The sequence below is a fragment of the Orcinus orca genome, chromosome 18 (genome assembly GCF_937001465.1).
Source record: "Orcinus orca chromosome 18, mOrcOrc1.1, whole genome shotgun sequence".
In the NCBI taxonomy this organism is placed as follows: Eukaryota; Metazoa; Chordata; class Mammalia; order Artiodactyla; family Delphinidae; genus Orcinus; species Orcinus orca.
Window position 1 is genome coordinate 11,085,370 of NC_064576.1, and position 27,561 is coordinate 11,112,930.

At 44.2% G+C, this 27,561-nt stretch overlaps 1 protein-coding gene and 1 non-coding gene across 4 annotated transcripts in view; both read right to left on the bottom strand.

Annotated features, from left to right (window-relative positions):
• The window catches only part of UBAC2 (UBA domain containing 2), a 151,269-nt gene that overhangs the window by 26,137 nt on the left and 97,571 nt on the right, over positions 1-27,561 (bottom strand). For all 3 annotated transcript variants that reach the window (XM_033435189.2, XM_004273637.4, XM_049701192.1), the window contains one exon: positions 11,579-11,824. In XM_033435189.2, coding sequence (XP_033291080.1) covers positions 11,579-11,824 — 246 coding nt within the window. The remainder of the gene's footprint in view (positions 1-11,578; positions 11,825-27,561) is intronic.
• On the bottom strand, positions 1,294-1,365 carry TRNAD-GUC (transfer RNA aspartic acid (anticodon GUC)). Its single transcript has one exon. It is a non-coding gene; the product is annotated as a tRNA-Asp (tRNA).

Here is a 27,561-nt window from a genome sequence, read left to right on the forward strand (position 1 = left end):
TAGAAATGATTTTCTCGAGGTCACTTAATGAGTCAGCCTTGGAAAGGGATTAGAATTTATATTGATCCTATCTTTCTGTTCTGAATTTTGTCAAAAAGGTCAGTATGACCAACTACAAGAGCACCAAATACATAACAGTAGTTTCTGCAGGGAGGTACAGATTGAGATAAACAGCTTAGCTTTAATTTCACTTGAAAATAGAGTTCTTGCACCTAATTTTCATTTAATTTGCAGATTTTTATCAACCAAGCACTAGTAACTTACTCCGCACCTGATACTATACACTTCATACTCACAAAAGAAAAAAGTCATAAAAGAACTAACTCTAACTGATTAGATTGCTTTGTTGACAAGGCAGCACAGCAGCTTGAAAAGGATGGTTTTTAAATCAAATTGCACCAAAACGTGAAAGAGCAAAGCTAAAAAGGAAAAGTGCTGAGAAGCATGCCACAGGCCCGTGTGCTGTCTTCAAGGCTGCTTGGGTTCATCTTGGCTGAGAACGTGCTCCCTTTGGATTCAAGGTGGACTCCTTTGCTACACACACACACACACACACACACACACACACGTGCTCCCTTTGGATTCAAGGTGGACTCCTTTGCTACACACACACACACACACACACACACACACACACACACACACACACACACACAGGTTTAGGTATACAGTTTTCAGGGCTCCACTCCAGACACACTTTCTTGACCCTCCATGGCTGGGCAAGGGGCTTCTCCTAGAAGAGGACTTGTGACATTTTGCTGTAACTGCCTCTTCCTACTCTCAGCTCAGGGAGAGGAAAGATTGTGCTGTCTTGTCTGCTCCCCAGAGCCTGGCTGAACACTAAATAAATCTTGTGGAAAGGATGCTCATGGAAACTAAGAGGTGAGTAAGCAGCTTCCTCAGAGACCAGATGCAGGGGCGCTGATGGACACTGGCTCCGTGGGGTGGCACCCGCCAGGAGGAAGGACAATCAGACATGCTGCCACATGGACAAACCTCAAAAACATGAGGCCATGTGAAAGACACCCGTCACAAAGGACCCAAAAGTATATGATTAGATTCAATGTCCAGAATAGGCCAATCTAGAGAGTCAGAAGATAGATGCGTGGTTGCTCAGGGCGAGGTGGGTGGTAGGACTGGGGAGTGACTGCTAATGGGAAGAGTCTCTTTTTGAGGTAATACCAGTGTTCTAAAATTCAGTGTGGTGACGGTGGGATGCCTCTGTGAGTGCACTAAAATCCACTGAATTGTACTCTCTTTTTTGGCCACGCCATGCAGCTTGCAGGATCTTAGTTCCCCGACCAGGGATCGAACCTAGGCCCTGGCAGTGACAGTGCGGAGTCCTAACCACTGGACCACCAGGGAATTCCCTGAGCTGTACTCTTTAAGGAGGTGAACTATATGGCATGTGAATTCGATCTCAATAAAGTTATTAAAAAACTTAAAAAAAAAAAGAGAACCTGAGAGAACTTTCAATACACTAAAAATATTTTACTAAATTAAAAATCCTTGATTAATAAAAGGAACTCACATGATTTGCAAGGGGGATGTGACTCATAATAATGTATATGTTAGATGTTACCTAACAACGATTGCTGGGGTGGATAAAGAGAAAATTTTCACAGCCGCAAAATGTTTCTAAGTGAGGGTGAGAGAATACACCTCACCCTCGCTTAGAAACTTAGCTAACCATTCAACCAAATACTGAGAAAATAACTGAAGTGCATGTGTGAATAATGGTGAGCTGCTGTAGGCATCAACATCTTCTCTCCCTGCAGGTCAAATAAGCTGCTCGTTACTGTTAACAGAGGTGATAATCAATCAGGAAACACGGGCAGCCGGAGGAAGTGAAGACCTAATGAAAAAAACGAGTACAAACGACTTCACTGCTTTGTTGACAAAATTCCCACTTGGCTCATATCAAGCATGATGCGTTCTTAGTGGGCTTCACGGTAATTCTACTTCTAGAGTAAATGGACATTTTACAGAAATACCTTAGAAAGTCTTATCACCAAGTTTATGTTGTGGTATGTGATGGCATTACCACCACCAGCCAACAGAGAGAATAGGGGTCATACAAGTAACAGACGATCACATCTCAGAGAATACAGACTTCCCGGGAAACAGAGCTGCTTGGAAAGCTGCTGGCTGCATAATCTTCTAGAGCAGGGGGTGGGCAAAGTTCTTCTGTAAAGGGCAGGTAGTAAATGTTTTAGGTTTTGAAGACCAATAGGCAAAATCAAAGATATTATGTAGGTGCTTACAGAGCCACTAAAAATGTAAAAACCATTCTTAGCATCGGGTTTGGCCCATGGGCCATAGCCTACTGACCCTTGTTCTAAAGGTTACAAGTTTTAAAGAGTAGTAACTATCCAATTAGCTCCTAAATCAGGACTCTCTCTCAAACTTCCTGAGAGCCCAAAAACAGATCCCAATGCAATCAGAATAACTAATATTTGACAGATCTTTCTGGTATATCAAGTAATTTTGCATAAATTATTTTATCCTCATGACAACCCTATTAGATAGACTGTGCACAGATCTCCCCGTCAACCCAGTGTTGATTCCTTAACTGCAAATTTCTTCCCCTTTTCATTTATATTCTGCTTTTCTATCGTGATGGCATCATGACCAGCAAAAAGGGGAATCCATGCTAAGAAGCTGCAGAGACTCCTGCAGCAACCCTGCTGTTCAAATGTTCATCATTACAGGGCATTTCAGTGACTGTTCTAGAGGTGTGAACGCACAGAGGCTCGCAGAGCTTAACTGTGGCCATGTAGTCTCATGCAGTGAGGACACGCTGCCTCACCACCAGAACTCAGAGAATCCTCACCATCTCCCGACTGGTCTTCTTCCTCCAGTATCAGCTTTCTCAAGGGTATTCATGTCATGGCCAAAGTAGTCTTATTTATTTATTTGGTCGCGTTGGCTCTTAGTTGCAGCAGGCAGGCTCCTTAGTTGTGGCATGCAAACTCTTAGTTGTGGCATGCATGTGGGATCTAGTTCCCTGACCAGGGATGGAACCTGGGCGCCACCAGGGGAGTCCCCAAAGTAATCTTTGTTAAAGACAAATCTAACTTACTCTTCTGCCTAAAGCCTTCACTGACTCACTACTTCTAGCAGGACGAAAGAAAAAACACCCCTCAGTGTAGCACCCCCAAGACCCCCGAATGTCCTAGCCTCGGCTTTCTCCCCAGCCTCTCTTTCACTGCTTCCTCCTTAGGGGAGCCCTGAACTTAGGCAAATGCAATCACTTGTGTTCCCACAGCTGTCTCAAGCCCTTGTGCTTTTTCTCACACGGTTCTCTAGGCCTGAAATGCCTGCCCGAGTGCTGGTCTCTTCCAGATTCTCCTCAACCACACAGGGCTTTGCTGAGTCCCTCAGGGAGAACCAGGACTCTTTTGCTGGCGCAAACTCCAATAGAAACCTAGCACTTCGCATTGACTCATCTCTCTTCCCCCAGGGGCTGCAGGCTTCCTGAAGCCAGGGCAGCGCCATTTTCTCCCTCACGGCTGCACACTGCAATGGAACCAAGAGAGGCATAAATAAGTGGAGCACACAGCTCCTGTCCTTCAAGAATTCAAATGCTACTCGGTGAATGAATAAAGCACGAACCCATAAAGAGTTACGTAACGGTCCCAGCAGTGGAAAATGCTCCGCAGCTGCTGGTACCAAAATGACTCGGCAACGTCACCGACCATGGAGCCAGCACCCCTACTGGGGGCGGGGAGCGAACCTGAGAGCAAGAAGCTGGTGGGAGTAGACTCAATGTGTGACTGACACGCCGCCGCTACATCAATGTACAGAAGAGTGGGAAAGCTCTGCCGTGGGGGGAGATGAGAGCTGGAAGAAAGGGACCGGGCATTATTATGTCGTCCACTCAATGAGTCCATAAGCCAATGAGCTGAAAGCTTCTGCGTAGTGACCACCGTGGAAGTGTCCAGAAAGGTCATGTCACTGGGCCTGATGATGAACTTCAGGACACTGTGCACTGACCCTGTAAGCTGCAGATGAAGCAAGGTCTGCAGAGCCATCACACTGCTCACTGCCCTTTAGAGCCATGGAGGTGTATTTGCTGCAGAGCACGTTACAACTGCTTCAGAAGGGCAACGTCAGAGTTCACTTTCAAGAACCAAGATGTGACTCCCGTGGCAATGTCCTAGGATGAGGCTGGCTGGTCAGGGCACAAGTGATGCTTGCCCTTCCTCTGCTTCCAAACCCTGCACTACTTCTTAACGTGGTGCGTGCGTTCCCGCTGAAACTCCTTTCAAGAGCGAGCCAACTCTTGCTGACTCTTGTGATCTTCTCCTCGTCATTGTCTCTGCCTGGCCTTTTTTGGGGGGTGGGAGGGTAGCCTCTGAATCTGTTGAGCACCCCCTCTCCCATTCTTCCTGAAACACTCCTCTCCCGGCTGCTGTGCTACTGAACTCTCCTGGATCCCTCCCCGCCCCCTGGAATTCCTTTCTTCTTCCTCTCTGCTCTCCCTGAACATGGGTCTCGGGCTGTCTTTAGTGGTTTGTCCTCTCAGAGGATAGCTGTATAGTTTCCAGCCAGGACTACTCACCTGCATTCAGCTGGCCTCAGTACATTAAAAAATTCTGTAAATATTTATTATATACATATCGAGTCACTAATTCTCCAAATGTATGGGTGCCTACCACATGCCAGGCATTATTCACACATTAGAGACACAATGGAAAAGCCCCACCCCCACCCCAAGACACACCACAGGCACAGATGGGACGTGAGTCAATGGTGAGGGGCGGGAGTGGCAAGGTCAGGAAAGACGCTCTAAGGACAGACAGAGGGTCAGTGCTGCCCGGGAGGCTGGAGGAGGGGATTTCAGAAAGTTTACTCAAGAGTGAGCAAGAGTTGGGCAAGCAGAGACCGTGTGTGGGTGAGATGGGGTGCAGTGGGGAAGTCGGTACAGGGGAAGTTTGTTGTCGGCAGAGGGAAGGGTAGATGAAGAGGCAAGAAGTGAGAAACAACACGGGGCTGAGATGAACTGTGAACAGTTCGGAGTGATTAGCCCGAGGCTGCTGGGGGCCGGGGGAAGGCAGGGGCCTTGTGTAGCCAGCGAGAACTGCCTTGTAGGCTCAGGAGGGCCTCTGAAGGACTTTGGTGGGAGTGAGACAATCAGGTTTGCGTCTTCACAGAGCTCGCCCTGGGGGCTGGAGTGTGGGGCAGGGCCGGAAGAGGGAGGCAGTTGTGACAAGCTTTCATTAGGTGAGTGACATCGGTGGCCTGAACTAAGGCAGGGGGATGAAGAGAGAGGGAGTGGTGGGTTTACGGCGAGAAGGTAGACTCTCTGGGGTGCAGGTGAGGGAGGGGACACGAGGGACACGGATGCAGGAGGGAAGAGTCCAAGGGGAAGCCACAGTGTTCTGGTTTGGGCCCCTGGGTGGACAATGGTGCTTTCCATCCGGGAGGGAGTGAGACAGAGAAGCCAATTTAGCAAAGCAAGGGTAAATTGCCGGTGCCTGTGGGGCATTCAAGTGGAGATGCCTGGCAGGCAGTAGGATATTTAGGTCTGGAGTCCAGGACAGAGGAGGTCTAGACCATAGGTCTAAGTCTGGGAGCCATGAGCTTAGCACAGAGGGGAGAGCCATGGACTGCGAGTGTGCAGGGGGAGAGATCAGCGGGCTGGACCTCAGCGGACAATGTCGGTTAGGAGCCCAGTGAGGAGCTGGCCATTATCCCGGCCAGGCATTCACAGAGCAGAGCGCTGGATTTCTAAAATCTCCTGTTGGTCTTTTCCTCCATGGTCTCTCCTTTCTCCACCCATCTCACATGCTGCAATGAAAGGAATTTCTCTGAGATACCTGTCCTACCTTTACAACTGACTAAACCACTTTTGACAACCTCCAATGTCAAAATCCAACTCTGCCGTCGGGTTGAAAAACACCTCCCTCGATTACAGTCGCTGTGTTACTTCTCTCTGTCACTAGGTACCCTACCACCTCAGCCCCCCATGTCTCCTCAAGGCCTTCCCCTTTCAGGCCTCCTTATCACCTCCACGCCTCCCTCCCTCTGCTGGTCCTCTCCTCTGGGATGACCTGCCTCATCCTCTCCACCCGCGCCACATCCTGCCCATCCTTCTAGCCCCTGAAGCCTCCTCTCACAGTAACAGGAGCCCCAGTGGCGCCTTCCTGGGTGTCTTACTGCCCCGCGCACTCTGGTCTATATTGCATCGTTCTTGGATATTTCTCTAATTCACGTGTATCTGCTGAGCTCCCTAACGCTGATCACAAACTCATTAAGGGAAAAGACAGGTTTTTCACTTCTTAGGTGCCAACCGAGTCCCCACCAGTCTTGGTCACTGTCTCAATAATGACCACTGGCTGACTGCGACCGCAGAGCCAAGTGCGGAGCACAGGCGGGTAGGCGACAGCGAGCACAAAGCAGCAGCTGCCTGGCGGCGAGACAGAAGCAGGCAAAAGACGCGCAAGGGAATTACAGTCAAACAAGACTTCGGCGTTATTCTGGAGTGCTTGCAATTAAAAACTGCAAACAGATCAATCTAATGTACAGTAACTAGGAAGTGATTGGTTTTTTGACCAAATAAATTCTGGGTTCTATGAAAAACATTTGAAAACCCACAGTTTGTTAACAAGTGACAGACTTATCTTAAATGCAATAACAGAATTTGAGAAGGCCTACAGTAAGATACAAGGACACTAAAACAATCAAAAAAGGTATTTTAAAAACATAGAAGATGGAAGCACAAGTTCTAATTTTGATTGAACACTAAACTTGGCATTGAGTGTCCTAACAGCCGAAGTAAAAAAGGAAAGGAAAAAAACCAACAACAACACACACACACAGAGGCCCTGGAATCGGACACATCTGGGCCCCTAGTCTGCAGCCCTGCCGGCAGCTGTGTGTCTCTGGGCAGACCGGCATCCCCGAGCCTCAGGGGACACGGAGGAGACAGCTGTGTTTCTCGAGGCCGACGCTGGGAAGAAATGAGGAGGGCGCTGAGTAAGCCCCGGACTAAAGAACCACACGCTCTTCTCTCCAGCACGATGAGAAGTCTGCGGCAAGAGCCCAGGGGCTGGGATTCGGAACTGTGGGCAAGACTGACCTCGGAAAGTGGAAGAGCCTGTCACGCGGCGGGGAGAGCCACAGACCAAAGGACGTCACTTCACAGCTGCCCGGCTGGAAGGCCCTCTCCAAGAGGGCGGGGATTTTGGTCTGGTTCGGTCATGGATGCTTGGGCTGTGCAACCCGGCAGATACTATGATATTCAAAGTATCTGTGGTGAGGAAGACACCGGGTGGAGTCTGCAGTGAGCCACAGAGGACCACCATGATGCGGACGTCCAGGGCACTGGAGCACGGGCACACATACACAGCAGAGAATTACACACTTTCGAAACACTGCTGCTGGACCCTGGGGGACGGGAAGTGCCTGACCACGGGTACAGAGTGAGCACATGGTCAGAAGTGTGAGACCTACCAAGTTCTGTGGTCAGGTGCGACCAAAGAAAGCCATCGTCCGACGTAAGTGGTGTATCCAGGGTCAGCATGAGCAGGGCGGGGGGCAGGCGAGCTGCACAAGCAGGTCCACCAAGACCACCATGTTGATAACCTCTGTTGCATAAAAACCTCTTCTCCAGTTCACACCTCCTGCTACATGGGGGTGGGTCCCTAACCACCAAGTGACAAGGAGGAAAATGGCCAAATTGGGTTCATAGATGGGTTGGCTTGGTACACAACTGAAAGCTGAAAAGAGACCATGGCTGCACTACAGCTCCACTCAGGGGTCACCTTGAAGAACAGTAACGGGGACAAATGCTCCCAATGGGTAGAGCTTGGGCAGTGCATTTGGTCGCCCGCTTTGCATGGAAAGAGAGGTGGCCTGAGGTAAATAACACCTAGGGACTCATTGGACGTGGTGAATGACTTGGTTAGGTGGTCAGGGGATGGGAAGGTAGGGGACAAGGAGGCCTGGGAAGAGTCATGTGGGTCCAGCCAAGGAACAGGCATGAAGCGTGACATCTAGGTTCCAGTGTTTACCGTGAACATCCAGCACAGAAGAGAGAGACAGGATGACTTGGCAGACTGACGTCAGCCAGCCTCTGTCACCGGCCATCCCAGGGCTGGCAGGTGAACAGAGCAGCCAAGATGGCCGGGAAGGAGCCCCACTGTGCATGGGCCCCACTCACTAACGTGGACTTAGCTTCCAGGGTAACAGAGAGCAGTGCTGAGCCCTGATACGTATGCCACCACCCATCAAGGAGAACCAACAGTCATAGAGCCAGGTAGACTATACTGGGCCCTTTTCAGTCTGGAAGGGGCACCGTTATGGACTGAAACATGCCCCCCCAAAACTCACAGGCTGAAGTCCCTAACCCCCAATGTGACCGTATTTGGAGACAGGGACTTTAAACAGGTAATTAAGGTTAGATGAGGTCATAAAGATGGGGCCCTCCCTAATCCAATGGGACTGGTGTCCTTATAAGAAGGGCCACCAGGAACACGCAGGCGCCAAGAAAAGGCCATGTGAGGACACAGCAGGAAGGTGGCTGCCTGCGAGCCAAGGACAGTCCTCACTAGAAACCAACCCTGACGGTATCCTGATCTTGGACTTCTAGCCTCTAGAACAATGAGGAAAAGTTTGTTACTGAAGCTGCCCAGTCCGTGGTACTCTGTTTGGGCGACCTGCGTTGACTATCACAGGCAGCAATTCATTTTACCTGGAACTGACACCTTTTCTGGTTATGGGGCTGCCTGCCTTTTCTGTCGCTAAGCACCACCTCTGTGGGTTGACAGAGGGCATGAGGTACCGACCAGGGCTCCAGATGACATCACATCAGACCACAAGGCCCGCTTCTAGCAAAGAGGGCGCGGCAGTGCCAAGACCATGGGATACACTGACCCTCACACAGCACGACCCAGGCGCTACCAGCTTGCCAGACCAATGGGTAGCCAGGTGAAGGTGGGAGTGAGACGCCAACCTGGAGATGGTACCCGCCAAGGACAGCGCTTGAGGCTCTAGTGTGCAGTACAGACCCTAAATCAACCACCTTCACACGGGTGCTGTGTCCCCAGTAGGCGGAACACACGGCTCTTGTAAACAAGGGATGGAAGGAGAAGTTGCCCTGACTATCCTCCCTCAAGGTGACCCACTTGGGGAATCTGGGCTTCCTGTTCCACAACTCTGGATTCCGTGGTTTACAGAGCTCGGCTCACAGGAAGGGAACGCTTCCATCGGGGACGAAGCAAGAATACCGTTACATCTTAAGTTACAGCTGTTGCCCAGTTTGGGCTCTTGTGCCAAAAAGACCGGCAGGCACGGAAAGGAGTCATTATCCCGGCAGGAGTAATTAATCCTGACCACCAGGAAAAGCTACGGCCACGGGCACAAAAACGGGAGGGAAGATCATGGGCGGCACTCGGATGATCTGCGAGGGCATCTCTTGTACTTCCTCACCCAGTTTCTACAGTAAACAGACAAGTGCAGCAGCCACAGCTGGGAAGTGCTTGGGGACCGGGGACCCAGACCCCACAGGGATGACAGCATGTGTCGCTTCATCACGTAAGCCTTCCAGCCAAGGGCGGGGACTCTCAAGTGGACAACAGACGACGGAGATGGTCATCAGTGTATCCTCGAGACCGGCTTCAGCAGAAGGGGATGCAGTCTGTCCCGCTGACCTTCCTCTTGAAGGTTTCTCCTGGGAAAAAAGCACCACTGCAATCTTGGAGGTGTTGCTCCGAGAACTTAAGTAAAACAAGAAGATCCAAGCAGCACGAGGGGCGGATGCTCTGGACGGGTCTGCGACCCAGATCCTCCCCCTCCTTCAGGACCAGCGCTCCATCTTCCTGCCGCCGGGGGGCGGGCACCTGATGGTTCTCAAGTAACATCTGCTCTGTGGATGGCGTGCACCTGGGGAGAGGCGCCTGCAACCTGCGCCAACACCTTTCTGAATCTGGGACGACTCGGAAGGTCTCTCGCAACTCCGGGGCTTGGGCACCTTAAGCTTAGCTCGGGCCTTCTTTGTGACTGGGGCTCGAAGTCTCCCTCTGCCCTTCACCACCACCCCCCAGAGATGCTCATCCTGATGGCATTCCCGATTCACTTCACACACGAGAGTCTGCCTGGGGACACCAACCTCAGAAACACAACCTCTCATTTTGCTCATGAGCACAAGACCACAGCTATCTACCAGGGAATCTCCCCCCAGGTAGCCTGAAGGTACCTCAGTCAATGTATTTCCCATCGCCTGCTCTTCTGATGTTGGTGGGATGGTGCTGTCATTGATCTCTCTCCTTGGCTAAGCCAGAAACCTCAGGATCATACACTACTTCTTTCTCTCCCTCATAGCACTGTCCATTCTACCAGAAAATATTTATACTCATTATTACTCAGTTTTTTGGACACCGGTTGTTCTGAGTTCTCATACTTTTCATTATTTCCTCTGTTTCCTCAAAGGATCTACCTCTTCCTCCTGCTAAATGCAGGCTTAGCCTATAGCCTACATTCATCCTGGATGTGATTCTCCTACAGGACTCACCTCCCAACCCTACACACTTAATCCATGATCTGCACCTACGGCTCTGACCTCTCCAAGAGTGATGTCTGTCCTCCATGTTCAACTACATCAGGGGCACCTTTATTGTATGTTCCAGAGTCACCTCAAATTCAAATACACCTGTAGGGAACAGCCTTCACTTCTCTCTTTTACCTGCAGACTCGGCCCATTGATAAGGGGCCGAGTCTTCTTCCCACCCCAGATAGAAACTCTGGGACCCACCTCTCCACTGACGTCCAGGGACATCACACCTGATTTCACTTTCCAGACCACACACGATGAAGACCTACTTCTCACACGCAATGCAGGCAGGAGATCGGGAGATGGCAGGAGAGAACAGAACTCTCTCTCATACCCCAGAGGGTAAAGGGGATGGAGACAAGAAACGAGGAATCCAATGCACTGGATCACAGAAGTGCCAAAGAAGGACCAGGTATGAGGTTTCAGCCTGACGCAGAGTAACCCGGGAAAGACCAGTGTGGTGTTGGATTGCTTGGATAGAGCGGTTTTTGTGGATAAATGCTCAGTATTTCCTGACGATTAATGACAAGGCTAAGAAAACAGAGCATTTATCTGATCTACTTGTTGGTTGTTCCCTTGAAAATTTTCTTACCTTCATATTCTCCATTGCAACCAAGGAAAATCAAGAAGTTTGACATTTGCTCTTCAGTCCAGAGCACACAATAATAAGCATTTTAACAGGAAGACACTGTGGCTTTTACAAGATGATAAAAACAGATAAATATCCCGTCTTGTTAACTAGGCTTGGTGTTTCTCTAAGAAATCATGCTTATCTAATAGAAGTGGAGCAAGAATGTCCAGTCTGACCAGTCTTTCAGCTGCAAGTTACTTTTTTTACCTTAAAAAGAAAACACTAACAATAGCCACTATCAGAGACCTACATTCCACTTGGAAACATGTCAAGGTATCTATGATACAATGCACAGGACTGAAATGTAGACTCTACCACACATACAGTCTCAAAGGAGAAGTTTACGCAGGCCCCTGAGTATTTCTGAATTTTCCATTGTGGTTATTGTTTACCTGCTGTTGTCTTTGCCGCCTCACTTGTGCATACTGTGACAGCATCAGCTGCCGGTCCAGCAGCTCCATCCTCTGCTGTCTCTGAATGTCTACCGTGGCCCCCATCCCGATTCTGGCCTCGCTGGTGGGTTCTGAAGATGAGAAGATGGGCTCAAGTGTCCAAGAACAGAACTTTGCCATCCAGCTGGGGACGCAGAGCACCTCATGAACTTGTAACATTTTGCTGTTGTAGCAGAGCCCGGAAATCTAAAAGAAAAAGCGTCCAACTGGATTGTTGAAATGTCATAAAATGTTAAAGAACATATTTAACATAGAAATCAATAACCACAAAACACTTCAGATGGTGTTTTCCTTCACTGTTGTAGTGTTAGGTGATAACCAGAACTCCTACCAGGTTGCAGGATACTAAGCAGCACAAACCAACAAAAAACTGAATTTACTCCGTAAACAAATATGTTTTTATTAAGTTAGAAGAGACAGCAAAATCCTAGCTATTTAACACTCAAAGTACTGGTACAATATTTAAAAAAACAATGTTGTCTTTTAAAAAAACCCATGAAATATTTGATTATCAAAACACTTGCACACTGTACTAACTCTGTGGTTATTCTTATTGGCAGATGGCCATCAGAGAGAGATACTGAGAGAAAACAACTTTGATATTCGATGATGTGACCCAGCATCAATATCAAATATGTAAATACATGTATCAGAAAATAAAGACTACCTAAAATGTATACAGTTGTTTTAATAAAATTTGCAAGTATTTTTCCTAGATTTTAAAATCCTTGCCAATAGTTAGCAATTAACAATTCTGTTTACGAATAAGGCTATTTTTCATCTTTAAGGCAATTTATATGGTAAGAGAAGTCTAAGGAGTCTCTATGGTTTCCTAGGTAAAAATGAGAATGGCTATTCCTTTGTTAAAGACAAATCTTTAATTTTGTGAATTTGATTCTTAGGATAAGTTATTCACACCAAATTAGAACATATTTGACAAATTTCTGTCTAACAAGAGAAAAGTTTTATGTTTTACTAATAAAACTTAAATTAACTAATTAGGCAAAAATTTATTGAGTATCTGCTATATACCAGGTGCTGTTCTAGGCACTTAAAGTATAGCAGAAGACAAGATAAATAAAGCCCTACTCTTACAGAGGTAATCGTGATCAATACGGAGATTGGACAGTAAACAAGCAAACACACAAAACAATTCCAGACAAGATCTATGAAGGAAATAAAATAAGGTGACTTGGAGCAAGGACCTTCTTTAGGTCGGGTGGAAGTGACACTTGAGCAGAGTTCTTAAGGATAGTGAGGTGCCAGTGATTTGATGAACTGGAGGAAGAACGTTTCAGGCAGAGAAAACAGCGAGTGCAATGCAGGAATGAGCTTGGGAGTATCCATTAGAAATCTTAGTGGAGCTATCAAGAGGGTTGTTGGATATAAAAATCTGGAACTCAAGAGAAAAGTTTGCAGAGATAAAGATTTGGGAGTCAGTGGTATAAGACTGTGTTTAAAGCAACAGGACTACAGGAGATAATGAGGGCAGGGGACGTTATTACAGAGGAAAGAAGAGGACTTAGGACTGAACCCAGGGTACACCAGCATTTTGTGGATGGACAGAGTAGTAGAAGCCAGTAAAGAAATCTGAGAAGGGGCTGCCAGTGAGAAGAAGGAAAAACTAGGAGAGTTTAGTACCACTGAAGCTAAGAGAGCAGTGTTTTAAGAAGGGAATAGTCAGCTATGTCTAATGTAGCCCAGAGTTCAAGTAAGACAGAGAGAGGAAGAAGATGACTGTTGGATTTGGCAACATTGAGAACAGTTTTGGTGCAGTGGTAGGAGCAAAAGACACACTGGAGGAGGTTGAAGAGTGAATGGAAAAGGACTTTTGGTTTCAAATAATTTCTATGCTACTTCTCTCAAAAATGGTACAAAACAACTAAGAAAACAAAAACAGAAACAAACTTCACATTCACTGAAACTAGAAAGCATCTGTAATCCTCAACCACACTAACAAAATGGAAAACACATTGAGTAGTTAGAAATAATTAGCATATGAGAAGGGTAAATCCAAAAGAGGGAGAGGGTCCCCCCCCCCACCCCCCCCCCACCCCCCGCCACGGACTCAGGGATTAGAGGCACCAGGAACACATTGAGTAGTTAGAAATACTTAGCATACGAGAAGGGTAAATCCAAATGAGGGAGAGGGTCCGCCCCCCCCACCCCCCCGCCACGGACTCAGGGATTAGAGGCACCAGGTACTGTGAAGGTGGGAGTGAAGTGGAGGGTCACAGGACTCTGTGCAAGGAGCAACTCCAATGCCTCCCCTCACCCAGCAGAGCCCCCATCTACCCTCTCCCTTCTCTACGGGGAGAAGGCAAAAGCTCTGCAGGGCCTGCATCAAAGAGGCTCTGGAGTGGGCAGAGCAGGCCAACAGCGGAGGCCGGGGGCTCTACACATGTGGACTTCATACAGACAGAGAGGCCTTCCGTGTATGTCTCACAGAACTTCCAGAAGAAGACAACAGAAGAAATATAGGAAGAAAGGGACTATATTTCCACAGATAATAGCTGAGTTTTCCAGAATTAATAAAGAATATAGATACTCAGATTGAAAACGCAATAGTCCCAAGGTGGATAACATAATGAAATTTATATCTAGATCCATTATAGTGAAACAGAGAAAGAAATCCTTAAAAGTGTGAACAAAAAAGGACAAAAGAGCGTAGCTCATTATATAAGGGTAAGTCACGGCCCACAGCAGTCACACGCTGACAGCGCACCCTGAGGAGAATTCAGGGTGAAAAATCCGGATGAGGCACTCTGTGCTTTAGACGAACGCGCCCCTAGGGGCTCGATGCGCATCTCAGGAAGAATTTCAATGACCCCAGATTCTTGCACCTTCACATACAAAGAAAAGCACTAAAATTAACTTGAGATTCTGCTCTTTCTGATCGGCGGTAATCTTTGACTGAGATGTATGCTTGACTAGATGTATTTCACAGCCAAAAAATTCATAATTTATTATACTGGCGCCTCCCCTACTTCTTTGGAGCGGTTCCTCAGAGCTATGGCCCGGGCTACAGTCCTCAGTAAGACCCTGAATAAACCTTAAACTCACAACTCTTATGTTGTGCGCTTTTCTTTAAGTCAACAAAAGTAACCAGAGATCAAATACTGACTGCCTAGAGGAAGGAAAAACAATGAGCTGTGAGCAGACAACAGCAACAAAAACAATGAGATACTTAGGAATAAATTTAATAAAAAATATATAAGGCCTTTATAGAAAACCAAAAAACTATAATAAGGGCCATTAAAAAAAACCTCTAGTAATAAACAAAGATATCATAACATCACATCTACGAATGGGAAGATGCAAAATTGTTAAGACATCAATTTTCACCATATTAATATATATATTCAATATAATACCAAAGAGACTCTTGGGGTTTTTTGGTTGGAACTTAAATAACAATCCTAAAATTTGTATGGAATATTAAGGTTTAAATTTTTAGAAACATAATGTTGGGAAAAAGAGGCTGGACCCAAAAGATTGCATACATGATGACCCCACTTTGTAAATGGATCAGTCAAGTGGAAAAACCATAAAGCGAAGCATGGCGGTGATGACCATCTGCGGTGCCCCAGGAGAGCAGTCACAGAAGGGAGGGGCACCGGGGCTCCGGGGGCCGGCAGTGCTCTGACCTGCACAGGGTTTTGCGGGTGCGTCCGCTTCATAGTGATTTGTTTGGCTTCATAACATTTATAGTTGACGCACAGTTGGGTGTGTGTTATGTATCACAATAAAAAGATTTAAATATAAAGAATAAGTGATCCAGAAGAGTCAAGATAATTTTTGGGAAACATAATAAGGCCTATCAGATTTCAAAGTATGCTATAAAGTCTGAGTGATTAAAACAGTGTGGTCTTTACGGAGAGCTACTCAAATCGATGTAAAGAGCAAGAGCAGAGAAAAAGACTCGAGTACAAGGCACCTGGTTCACAGCAGAAATGGGTGCGTTAAACGGGAAAAAACATACACGGGCCACGCATAAGAATAAAGACAAAACAGCTCTCCCTTCCTGACACCACACATAAATTCCCAATGGATTAAGGACACAAATATAATTTATAAAACTGTAAATCTTTCTGCACAAAATACAGAAGGAACATCTTTTTGGCACTGGGATGAGGACGGATTTTTAAATAAGAAACATAAAGCCCAAACTATAAAAGAAAACACACATTCATCTACTTTACAATTTAAAAGCTACAGTGGGGGACTTCCCTGGTGGCGCAGTAGATAAGAATCCACCTGCCAATGCAGGGGACACGGGTTTGAGCCCTGGTCAGGGAAGATCCCACATGCCGTGGAGCAACTCAGCCCGTGCGCCACAACTACTGAGCCTGCGTTCTAGAGCCCGTGCTCCTCAACCAGAGAAGCTACTGCATGCCCGCACACCACAACGAAGAGTAGCCCCGCTCGACGCAACTAGAGAAAGCCCGTGCACAGCAACAAAGACCCAATGCAGCCAAAAACAAACAAACAAATAAATAAAAGCTACAGGGGGCCAAAAGTTACCATAAATGAAGGGAAACACGACAAGAGCCTGGGAGAAGGTCCTTAGGATTCTTGTCCTCAAGAAAGGTAGCGTCAGAACATAAAGAAACTATCCATTTGTAAGAAGACAGTCAACCCAACTCATAAAGCAGATGAAAAGGCAATTTCAGAAAAGGAAATTCCAATGTCCAACAAGCACATGAATGGACGTTTATCCTCACTTGCCTTCAGAGAACTGCAAATCTTCACTGAACAATGTTAAACATAATAAAAATTAGCAAAAATGGAAAAACCTGGTTTCAAGTTTTCGTGAGGATGAGGGGGAACTGAGAATTCTCCCACAGTCCTGAGGGAAGGCAAAGTGGCCCGACCACTGGGGAGAGCAATTTGACAATACCCAGCAGAGCCGCCAAAGGTATCTTTCAGGAAATTCTCAATTGCAAAGCTCTGTGTAACAGCTAGGGAACAGTGTCCCAGGAGAGGAATGGTTAAAGAGTGGTTTATTCATCCCACAAAATACTAAACAGCAGTTAAATACACTCGGTGTACATGTATTAATATGTTTCTAAAAAGGTATTACATATTGTATTCATCTTTTTGCAAAACTTCAAAACACAACATGCTAGTATTTACTGCTTATGGACACATACTCATGTAGTAAGTACAGAACCACGGAATGTGGTTTCTTCTGCAGCAGGATGATAAGGGAAGAAGGAAGGGGAGGCGTCGGGGGCAGCACTCTCTGTAACAAATATATATATATGTAATAAAGAAAGAGACAGGAAGTAAATATGGCAAAAATATATAATGAATTGGAGGCGAGGAAGTAAGGATTCCTTTTCTGAAGATCTGGATAGAAAGGAAGATAGAAAATGGACCTGTATAACAGCAAAATCACACTGATTTAGCTGAAGATAGCAAAATGTTGTTATAAATATAACGAAATATGAAAAAAATTGATCAAATCAGAACTGTGAGATTTGAATTAGGTGAAAAATTAAACACTTGTATTTTTTAGTCTCAAAGCGATTGTGAATTTGTCCACTTGTCCATAGTTGTGTTAACTTCATGTATTTGGAAAATGTTGGTGTATTTGGAAGCTGTCATTAGGCACACATACACTGCCCCTTTTATCATAATAAAGAATCCCTCTTTGCTCTGAGTAATACTCATATAGAAATCTATTTTGTCTTATATTAATATGGCCATTTCAGATTTCTATTTCCATGATTAATCTTTCTTCATTCTTTTTCAACCCTTTTTGTGTCTGTGTTTAAAGTGTGTCTTGTAGACGCCATATAGCACTTTCTTACTTTTAAATCCAGTCTGACAATCTCTGCCTTTTGATTAATGTGTTTACCTATTCACACTTAATATACTTACCTGGACATAGTTGAATTTTGCTGTTTGGTTCTATCTCATTTGCTTTTTGTTCCTCTTTTCTTACTTCCTTTTGTGTTGAGCAAATATTTCTTAGTATTTCATTTTAATTTGTTTAATGGAATTTTGTTAGCAATATCTCATATTTTTTTCTTGTGTTTGCTCTAGGGATTACAATACACACATAATGTGTTTAGAGTTAATACTGAATTACTTCAATTAAAATATAGGAAATTTCAAGAGTATAATTCCATTTAACATCACCCCCATTCACTGTGCTACTTTTCTGTCTTAATTATGTTATACCTATATACGTTATAAACCCATTAATACAGTGTTATTTATGCTTTATGAAATCATATACCTTTTAAAGAAATACAGAAAAAAATAACGACAATGTATAATTGTTGCCTGTACTTAAGGAGCTCACAATTTAGTAAGGGGGCGGGTTCTTAATGGGGGGGGTTTGGTCATAGATTCCTTCAGGGAATTGATGAAGGCCGAAGATTTTCATTCTCTTGCCCATATCTATCCCCTCACCATCACATATACAGTTATGAAATTATGTGTTCAATATTAGTAGGAACGTCCTATGAAGAATTAGGACATCCTACCCAGTAATAAACAAATGCACGGCTGCAAATTCTGGCGGGGATAAAGTAGGGCTTTTGTGCTCATTGGCTTAAAGTTCTATTCTAAGGGTTACTTATTTGAATGTATGCTCTGGAAGGGGAAGAATTTTGGTTGGTTTTGATCACTGTTTTGCCTCTGCACCTAGAAGAGCACCTGCTGGGAGAATCGTGAATGAATGAATAGTCCAAAAAACCCCCAAAATGTCATCTTAGATTCTTTTAAAGAAAATTGGAAAGGTGCCAGTAGACACACTTTTTTGGTCCTAAGTTCATATTTCCCATGTGACAAAAAGGTAGAATTCACCTGTCCACACCTCTGATACACCAGCATGACCCCAAGCTGTCAGACAAATAAAGTGCTACTGTAAAATGTTTCAGGTGGTGAAATTAAAATTCATATTTTAAGGCAAGAAAAGAAAAATTTAAACACAAAATTTTCTCTGCCCGTTTTGTCCTCCTCCACCTCCTCTAGTGTGCTCTGTGCATCTGCATTATGTGTTAGCCAGACCTACCCTACGGCAGAAATACCTGCTCAACCACAATGCTCAATCTTTCTCCCTCTGGCGCTACTATGTAACTCCTCAGATGATAACACTCCTTACTCAATCCTGTAAATGGTCACAATGACCCACCACTTGCCTTGTACACGCAGACACCTTAGATGAACTTTATGTACAATGCCAACATATCATTTTCCTTAGAGATTGGTGCAGAATAGACTGGTCAGACAACCTGGGGAGATACTGGGCTGCACCTTAGCTCTTAGTTTAGATACTGACTTATGACCTTATTAATTTTACTGGCTATATTACTTGTATTCTGCCTATTTTACAAGATTATTGTTTTTTTGCATTACCAAATGTGTGCTAAAATAAATGATGATTAGGTGACTTGAAACCACTGACCAAACATACAGTCCTATAAGATCAATGATTGTAACAGTGTGACTCTGGATACGGGAAGAAGCAACAAGAGGGAACCATTTCCTAGACCATAACAGACTAGTGAGACAGGAGGTCCAGAGGCTTTTGGCTACTGTTAACAGGGCCTAGTCCAGTAATAGCACTGAGTAGCCTATCAATGAAATCCTCCTCTGACCTGGGAATGAGCATTCCTAAGCACAGTGGGAAAAACTGGTCACGAAATGCCTCCCAAACCTTAGTCAATACTAAGACTGAAAGGGAAGGGACTGTAGAATAAACAAAGTTGCCCACCATCCAGTTCTCCAAGAATCAAGTCATTAGCCACTGCAGTCGCTGACCTACAGCAAGCAGCACACTCTGAAAGGATTTCAAGGCGAAGTTCAGGATGAAGCACTTTGTGCTCTGGGAAAACTGACAGAACTGGATATTAAGACAGTTAGATATTTCAGGAGAAACTGTTGTAAACTTAGTTTCCTGCACCTCTGCATACTTAGAAAAACACTGAGACCATTAGCTAAGGTATCTGTTCCTTGCAAATAGCAGGAGCCTTCTAGTAAGATGTGTGCCTGACTGCATGTGCTCCTTCGTCACAGTCGTGTATGGCCTCCCCCTTCTCTCTGCGGAAGTTCTCAGAGCTCTCTGAAAGGCTGTCTCCTGGGTTATAATCCTTGGGTTGGCTCAGATAAAAATTTCCATGCTTTCTTAGATTGACTATTGATTAATTTTTTGGTCAACACAGGTATTCACACAAAGGATTAAAATATAAAGAGCTTTAAGAATTTAGTTTCCTATAAATATTTGATAATCACATTACCAACCCTTCTTATCCTGGGACTTCTGAATGATAGTTTTCTTGAAACCCCCAGAGTTTGTGAAAAAAGAGGCTTTAAAAATAGACCACCTGCTGGGATTTGCAGTGTCAAGAGGCCAGGGGAAATCCTAAGGGAGAGGTCTGGCAGGCCCTCAGAGCCCGGAAGCCCAAGATCAAGCTGAGAGGCCCAATGGCAAGGGATGAAGCAGTGGCAGTGATCTCGGGCAGGCCAGGACTCAGGGCCAGGATGCTCAGATACAGTGGAAATGAACAAGCGGGCTGTGTCTGTGAAGGGCAGGGAGAGCTGGAACCAGAGCATTCAAGCAGCAGGAGTTGGGAACCCCAGCCAGGTAAAGGGTCCCAGAGGTGAAGCAACCAGAGAGCATTCCGGACCTCTTGCAGTTGAAAGTCCAGGCCAAAGGGAATAAAGAATTTAATTTGCTGTGTGGAAACATGTGAAACTCCCTTGATTACAGAGAGTAAACCTCAACTGTCCTCTGGTCTTGTTTAGTGTTAGCATGAAACCACAGCCAGCGGAGATGAGAAACCATGACCTGGCACCAGCACTCAGGTTTCTGTTGATCTCCTTCTCCAGTCACCTGTGGCTGAACAAAAGCCTACCTGGCAAACTACACTGCCAGGGTCCTAGTGAACCACAGTCCCAACATTCAAGAAACTTGTCATCTAATGGGACAGTAGGACAAACACAAGGGGCTGCTTTCCTGGGGGAGAGCATTGCCGTCACAAGATAAAGAGGAGTTGAGGGAACAAACGTTCCCTTGTATCTGGACCCCTTCATGCAGACTTCATATTCACTCAAGTCCCGAGGAAACCAGGCCCACTGAGGCCTCACGTATTCATTCAACACATATTTTACTGAACTTCTATAAGGTGCCAGGCTGTGTTCTAAACACTGGGATACAGCAGGAGGCAAAACAAAGAAAATCCCTGCTCTAACGAACCTTACATTTTCCTGTTCCTTCTCCTTCACTGAAAAACACTAAAGAAAGAAGGAAGGAACTTTGGAAATTACTCATTTTATTATGCAAAGAGTATGTACACAAGTTAGAAACGCCCCAAGTTATTTGTGCCACTTGTGATTAATTATGAAATGACTGTTGTTTTCGTGACAGAGTCATGTGGCTTTAAGCACTTATTGAAAGAGTCTTGCTATCTTGTTCTTTGTCAAGTACAAGAGTGATTCAGATGAATTTCCCATAGCCCTCTTTTCTCTTTCAATATTATTTTAAAGTATCTATTTAAACACTGGGTATCCTTCTGATTCTTGAAAAGTTGAATAAGAATAACAGAATTAATTAACAGAATTAATTAAACTAATAATAGATTATTTGTTCCTAACAAATTGTCTTAGAAAGCTGCTCTAAGCTTTTTCTTTCAGAAAATCATGCGTCAAGAGGATTAGGTTAACTGCATAAAGCAGAAAACTGCAAATAACAGTGGCTTAAATACAACAGAAATTTATTTCTCCCTCAGGTTAGAAAAGCTCCAACCATCTTAACTGCATTCCAGGCAGCGGGGAGAAGAAAATGAGGAAGAACAAAAGGACAAAAGGCTACTTTAAGGAGCCTTCCTAGAAGTCCCACCAATACGTATGTTTACAGCTCATTAGCCAGGATGCCAGGATTTAGTCTGATAGCCATACCTAGATGCAAAGGAGACTGGAAAATGTGATCTTTTAGTTGGCGGCCCTGCTGCCTCAAATAAGATGAAGGTTCTGTTACGAAGGAAAAAAATACATTGGGAGACAGCTAGAGTCTCTAGCACATGGAAAAAAGCCTTAATCAAATGCTAAAATGTAAATACCTTTGAATTTCCCTTTCAACAAGGAGACCACCTCCCTTTAAACTTATATTCACTTTCATAAACTGATTCAACAAACTAAAATCGAGGGGAAAACAGGCTTATGTTAAAAATTTGCTTCTTACATTGGACTAAAAATAACAAATTAAAAATGAATGTAAAGATCAAGAACAACTTACACATTTACAGATAGAGACTCAACAGGGAAAAACGAAATCCTTTTTTAAGACCAGGAACAAGGCAAGGATGTCTATTCACCACTCTTATTTAACATTATACTAGAGGTCTTAGCTAGTGCAATAGGCAAGAAAAATAAAAGGCACAGATTAGAAACGAAGAAGTAAAACATATAAACCAAACCTATTTCCTGATGACTTGATCATATATGTAGGAAACCATAAGGAATCCACAGAAACAACAAATTCAGCAAAACTACAGTATACAATAGCAATATACAGAAATCAACTGCGTTTCTATATACAAGCAGCAAACAAAATAACTCCATTTAAAATAGCATCAAAACCCCACAAAAAGGAATACATTTAATGAAAGATGTGTAGGGCCTGTACATCGAAAATTTAAAAATTAAAAAGGGGAATTAAAGAATTACTAGAAAAATGTAGACATATTATGTTTATGAATTGGAAGACCCAATATTGTTAAAATAGTTGTACTAGTTATCTATTACTGAATAACAAATTACCCAAAACTCAGTGGCTTAAAACAATAAGCATTTATTATATGTACAGTTTATGTGGGTCAGAAATCTAGGGACTGCTTAGTTGGGTGGCTGTAGCTCAAGGTCTCTCATGAGGCTGCAGTCGAGGTGTCAGCCTACCTGCCTTCATCTGGGACTCCTGACTGGGGCTGAAGGACCAGCTTCTAATGTGGCTCAGAAACACAACTGGCAAGTCAGTGCTGACTGCTGGCAGGATGCCATCATTCTTTGCCATGCAGACCTCTCCACAGGGCTGCTTCAGTACCCTTGTGACATGGCAGCTGGCTTCCCCCAGAATGAGTGACCTGAGAGGGAGCAGGATAGAAGTAACGTGCCTCTTATCATCAGCCTTTTGGAGTCACACTCCATCCCGCCATATTCTATTCATTATAAGTGAATCGCTAAGTATAGCCCACACTCTAGAAGAGGGAAATTAAGCTCCATCTCTTGAAGTATAAAATAATCTGTGGCCATATTTTAAAATACCAAAATGGCAATCCTTCCTAACTGATCTATAGTTTCAGTGCAATCTCAAGCAAAATATTAACTGTATTTTTTCTTTTTTGAAGGAAATTATAAGTTGATTTAAAAAGGCATATGGAAAGTCAATGTTCCTAAAATAGCTTGACCAGTTTTGAAAAAGATGAACAAAGTTGGAATACTTATGTTACCTGGTTTCAAGACTTACCATACTCAAAAGTACTCAAACAGTATGGTACTGGCATGAGAACAAACATATAAATCACTGAGATAGAAAAGAAAGGCAAGAAACAGACTCACACTGGTCAACGGACTTTCAACAAAGGTGCTAGGGTAATATGCAAAAGAGAAAAGAGTCTTTTCAACGTTGATGGAACAATGCTAGATATCTGTATGGAAAAAAATACATCTCAACCCTTAACTTCACAAATATTATACTCAAAGTGGATCTTAGGCCTAAAGGTAACAGCAAAAACCATTAAATTCTAGATGAAAACATAGGACAAAATGTTTGTGACATCAGATTAACAAATATTTCTTAAGATACCAAAGCACAAACTATGTTAAAAACTGAAACACTGAATTAGTCAAGTTAAAACTTTTGCTTATTGAAAGTCATAGTTAAGGAAACGAAGAGGCAAACCACAGACTGGTATAAAATTTTTACAAAATATATCCAACAAAGGGCTTATATCCAGAATATAAAAAGAACTCTTTTGATGTAATTATAATACAAATGTAACCCAACGAAAAAGTGGGTGAAAGATTTGAACAGACACAACACAAAGGAAGATATACAAATGGCTAACAGTCACAGGAAAAGATGCCCAAATCCCTAGTCATTAGAGAAACGCAAATTAAAACCACAAGATATAATTACACACCACCTAGAATGACTGAACTTAAAATGACTGACAATGCGGAGTTCTGGCAAGGAGGCGGAGGAACTGGAATGCTCACGCACTGACGGTGGAAATGCAAAATGGCACAGTCACTTTGTAAAATAATATGGTACCATATATTTTTCATATGATAAATTCTAGCAATTCTACTCCTAGGCATTTACCCAAGAGAAGTAAAAACATATGTCCACACACAAATGTGTACACAGATCTTCACAGCAGCATGAAAAAAATGTTTAGGGTGACGGGACTGTTTTCTATCCTGATTGTGGTGGTTACAAAACTGTATACAAGGACCCAAATTCACCAAACTGTACACTTCAAATTGGTAAATTTTATTGCATGTAACACTTTAATGAACAAAAAAGAAAAAATTTTTTCATAAAAAAGTAAATGTGAAGATCTAGAAAGATTAAGACATTTCTGGATGTATAATTCTCCTCTTATAAAAGAGGTGGGATTTTCAGAGACTAAAACCAATCTTTAGCAATAAAAAACTTCTGATACCTTATATTCCAAGCTAACATAAACTAACGTAAGACTTTCTGATAATATGCTGTTGTTTATAATGAATATATTCAAAATCTCATGCACTGATTTTTACCATAGTTCTTTACCAGAGGTTAAAGTCAAGATATAGGAAAAATATCAACACAATCAGCTGCAAAGAAGAAGGAACACTGGACATTTCTATTAAAAAAAATCAGTTTAAAGAGATAATCAAAACCGACTCAAGACTTTCCGTCTCCTGATAGGAAAACAACGTAAAGACCCTGCGAGAAAATGCTCTGTGGGGCAACTGCCATGTAATCTACCAGTAATCATCTAAAATGAAAATGCATGCTTGTTTTTCTTGCTAACCTCTTCCTTATCTCCATTTCTTTTTCCTTTGACCAGCAGCAGTAGTGACCCAGCTCAATATGTTTTATACTATCCTTTACGCTTTCCCAAAGCCATCCTTTACTTCGTTTTCTTGTACATGACAATGCCAGAAACACAAGACAAAGAGTTTGTTGAAGGTGAGGTTTGAGCTGCATTTTTTTTTTTTTTTTCCTGCGGTACACAGGCCTCTCACTGTTGTGGCCCCTCCCATTGCAGAGCACAGGCTCTGGACGCGCAGGCTCAGTGGCCATGGCTCACGGGCCCAGCCGCTCAGCGTCATGTGGGATCTTCCCAGACCGGGGCACGAACCTGCGTCCCCTGCATCGGCAGGCGGACTCGCAACCACTGTGCCACCAGGGAAGCCCTGAGCTGCATTTTTAATCCATCATATGGAGGACCAGTTAAATATCTTTGATGATATTAGAAAAGAAAGTACAGTATAGCTATAGACAGAATTCTTCATAATAGGGAGAAGGCAGAGGCTGCCAACGGGATAAAGTTTTCTTGGATATTGGTCGGCCCACAACATTTTTAATGAAGGCTGCAGGAAGTTGCTGTGGATATGTGTCTTTCAGCACCTCTGGGTACTTTTAAAACTTCTTCATGACCAAGATCTCCCTCCAGAATCGTGTCTCTGTTGACGATGATCAGGGCCTCATCTTAGTGGTATCGTCAAGGGAAGATCTAAGAACAGCTTTGTACCTAAGTGTCTTGTGGTTGAAACAGACATGGATGAGAGCCTTGAAATGTGCAGTGGAAGGCACTGAACCCACTGAACTGCCAGAACACCTGGCCTTTGGTCCTGGCTCTATCATCCATCAGCTGTGCAACCTCAACTTCAGCCTCCTCATCTTTCAGGTGGTAAGCCCAGGTTCTCCACTGCCGTAGAGAGAGTGTCAAGAACCTAGTGAGGCAGTACACGCTACTGTGTTATATAAGAAGGTGAAAGCACCCTCCAAATATGGCTGTTTCTTAAGGATCCACTGTCATCTTCCACTTCTACACTAGGTTCTTTCACAAGCCCAACCCACCTCACAGCTCTAACCAGCCTGGACCTCCCTCTGCAGCTTCTGTCCTCATTTTCTTTTTCTTTTTATAAATTTATTTATTTATTTTTGGCTGCGTTGGGTCTTCGTTGCTGCGTGCAGGCTTTCTCTAGTCGTGGCGAGCAGGGGCTACTCTTCATTGCAGTGGCTTCTCTTGTTGCGGAGCACGGGCTCTAGGTGCACAGGTTTCAGTAGTTGTGGTGCGTGGGCTCGGTAGTTGTGGCCCACGGGCTCTAGAGCACAGGCTCGGTAATTGTGGCGCACGGGCTTAGTTGCTCTGAGGCACGTGGGATCTTCCTGGAGCAGGGCTCAAACCTGTGTCCCCTGCATTGGCAGGCGGACTCTTAACCACTGCGCCACCAGGGAAGCCCTGCCCTCATTTTCAATGAACTGCTAGAAAATCATCTTAGTCCCTGAAGTTCAACTGAAAACCTTGGGCATCAGATGAGTTACCTGACCTGCTACACTGTACCCTTCTTTTGGTGAATTGGGAAAAGAAATCTAAGGGAAGCAAGAATAAGGAAGAAGAAAAGGAAGCATGAAGAGCAGAGAAAGACATGAAAAGCAGGGCAAGGCTCAGAGGACCCAACTCCCCATCCTCGTTCACCCGAGATGCAGGTCAGGATTCGAAAACTTACTCCAAAGAAGTTCTGATTTCCATAGCAGATTATGCTAATTCCATAAGCTTTCTCCTTGATGATATACCATGACTTGGAAAGCCCATCAACATAAGGGTCTGTTTGATGCTTTTTCTTTTACAGTTACCATAAGACAATGTTTTATTTTTTTTTGTCTTTAAAACTCTTGTTGGGGGAAGACAGACGGACAAATCACAAATGAGCCATCCTGACTCCTTCAAGGTTGCTCAACTCTCTCCTTCCCCCCTTCTTTGACTTACAAACTCTAATAAGACTTCTATAATCTTGCACCATCGTGAAGTTTTTTGTTTGAAAAGCTTTAAAGATCCTCACTGCCTACAGATAAAAATACAAACTCAGACCACATCCAAAGTCCTAACGAATCTGGTGTGAATCTATGTTTCTAATCTTGTTACTGAGTAGGACAGATTTTCTTTCACACTAAGGTTGCTTGATCACAAGATAATCAAAGTCTGACATACTGTACAGAACAGGTAACAAATGCAGGAAATGACTAGATGGTAAATGGACAGGTTGAAGGGGAGAAGCCTGGAGTCTGAGAAGTACAGGCCTGTCTGTTCATCTGTTGCGGAACAGCTTGAAAGAGGACCAAATGGTGATAAATATGTGAACTGTAAAAAGAGAAAAACTGGCAAAAGCAGGCTCCTACTTTAATCGTGCTAGAATCAGCTCAGGCCCGAGACATCAGCTTTTGAGAATTAGGGTACATCCCAGGGGTAATGACTCATAACTATGATTCATAAGATGGCAGAAAATGAAGAAGTGCAAGGATACGGAGGGCCTGAAGACTTTCTGCAGAACCACAAAAGACCTTAAATAAAGTTCGATAAGAAAGCAATATTTTCTTTAAGGAAAAAAAAAGTATTAATGTGTAACAAGACTGGAGGAACTATGAACATATAGAGTGGCCTCAATTTTTGAAGGTCTCTCACCAAAGACGTGAAGAAGAGTAGTTAGACATGAGGTGCGAATATGATGAAAGTAGGTGTATACTAACATTTTCAAGCACTCACTTACACTGAAATATTTCACTTGGCTACAATAGCCAAGCTTTCCAATTACAATTTTGCAAACTTTCATGAAAACAGTCGTAGTTTAGATATTAAATGTTGGTGTTGGGGGCTTCCCTGGTGGCGCAGTGGTTGAGAGTCCACCTGCCGATGCAG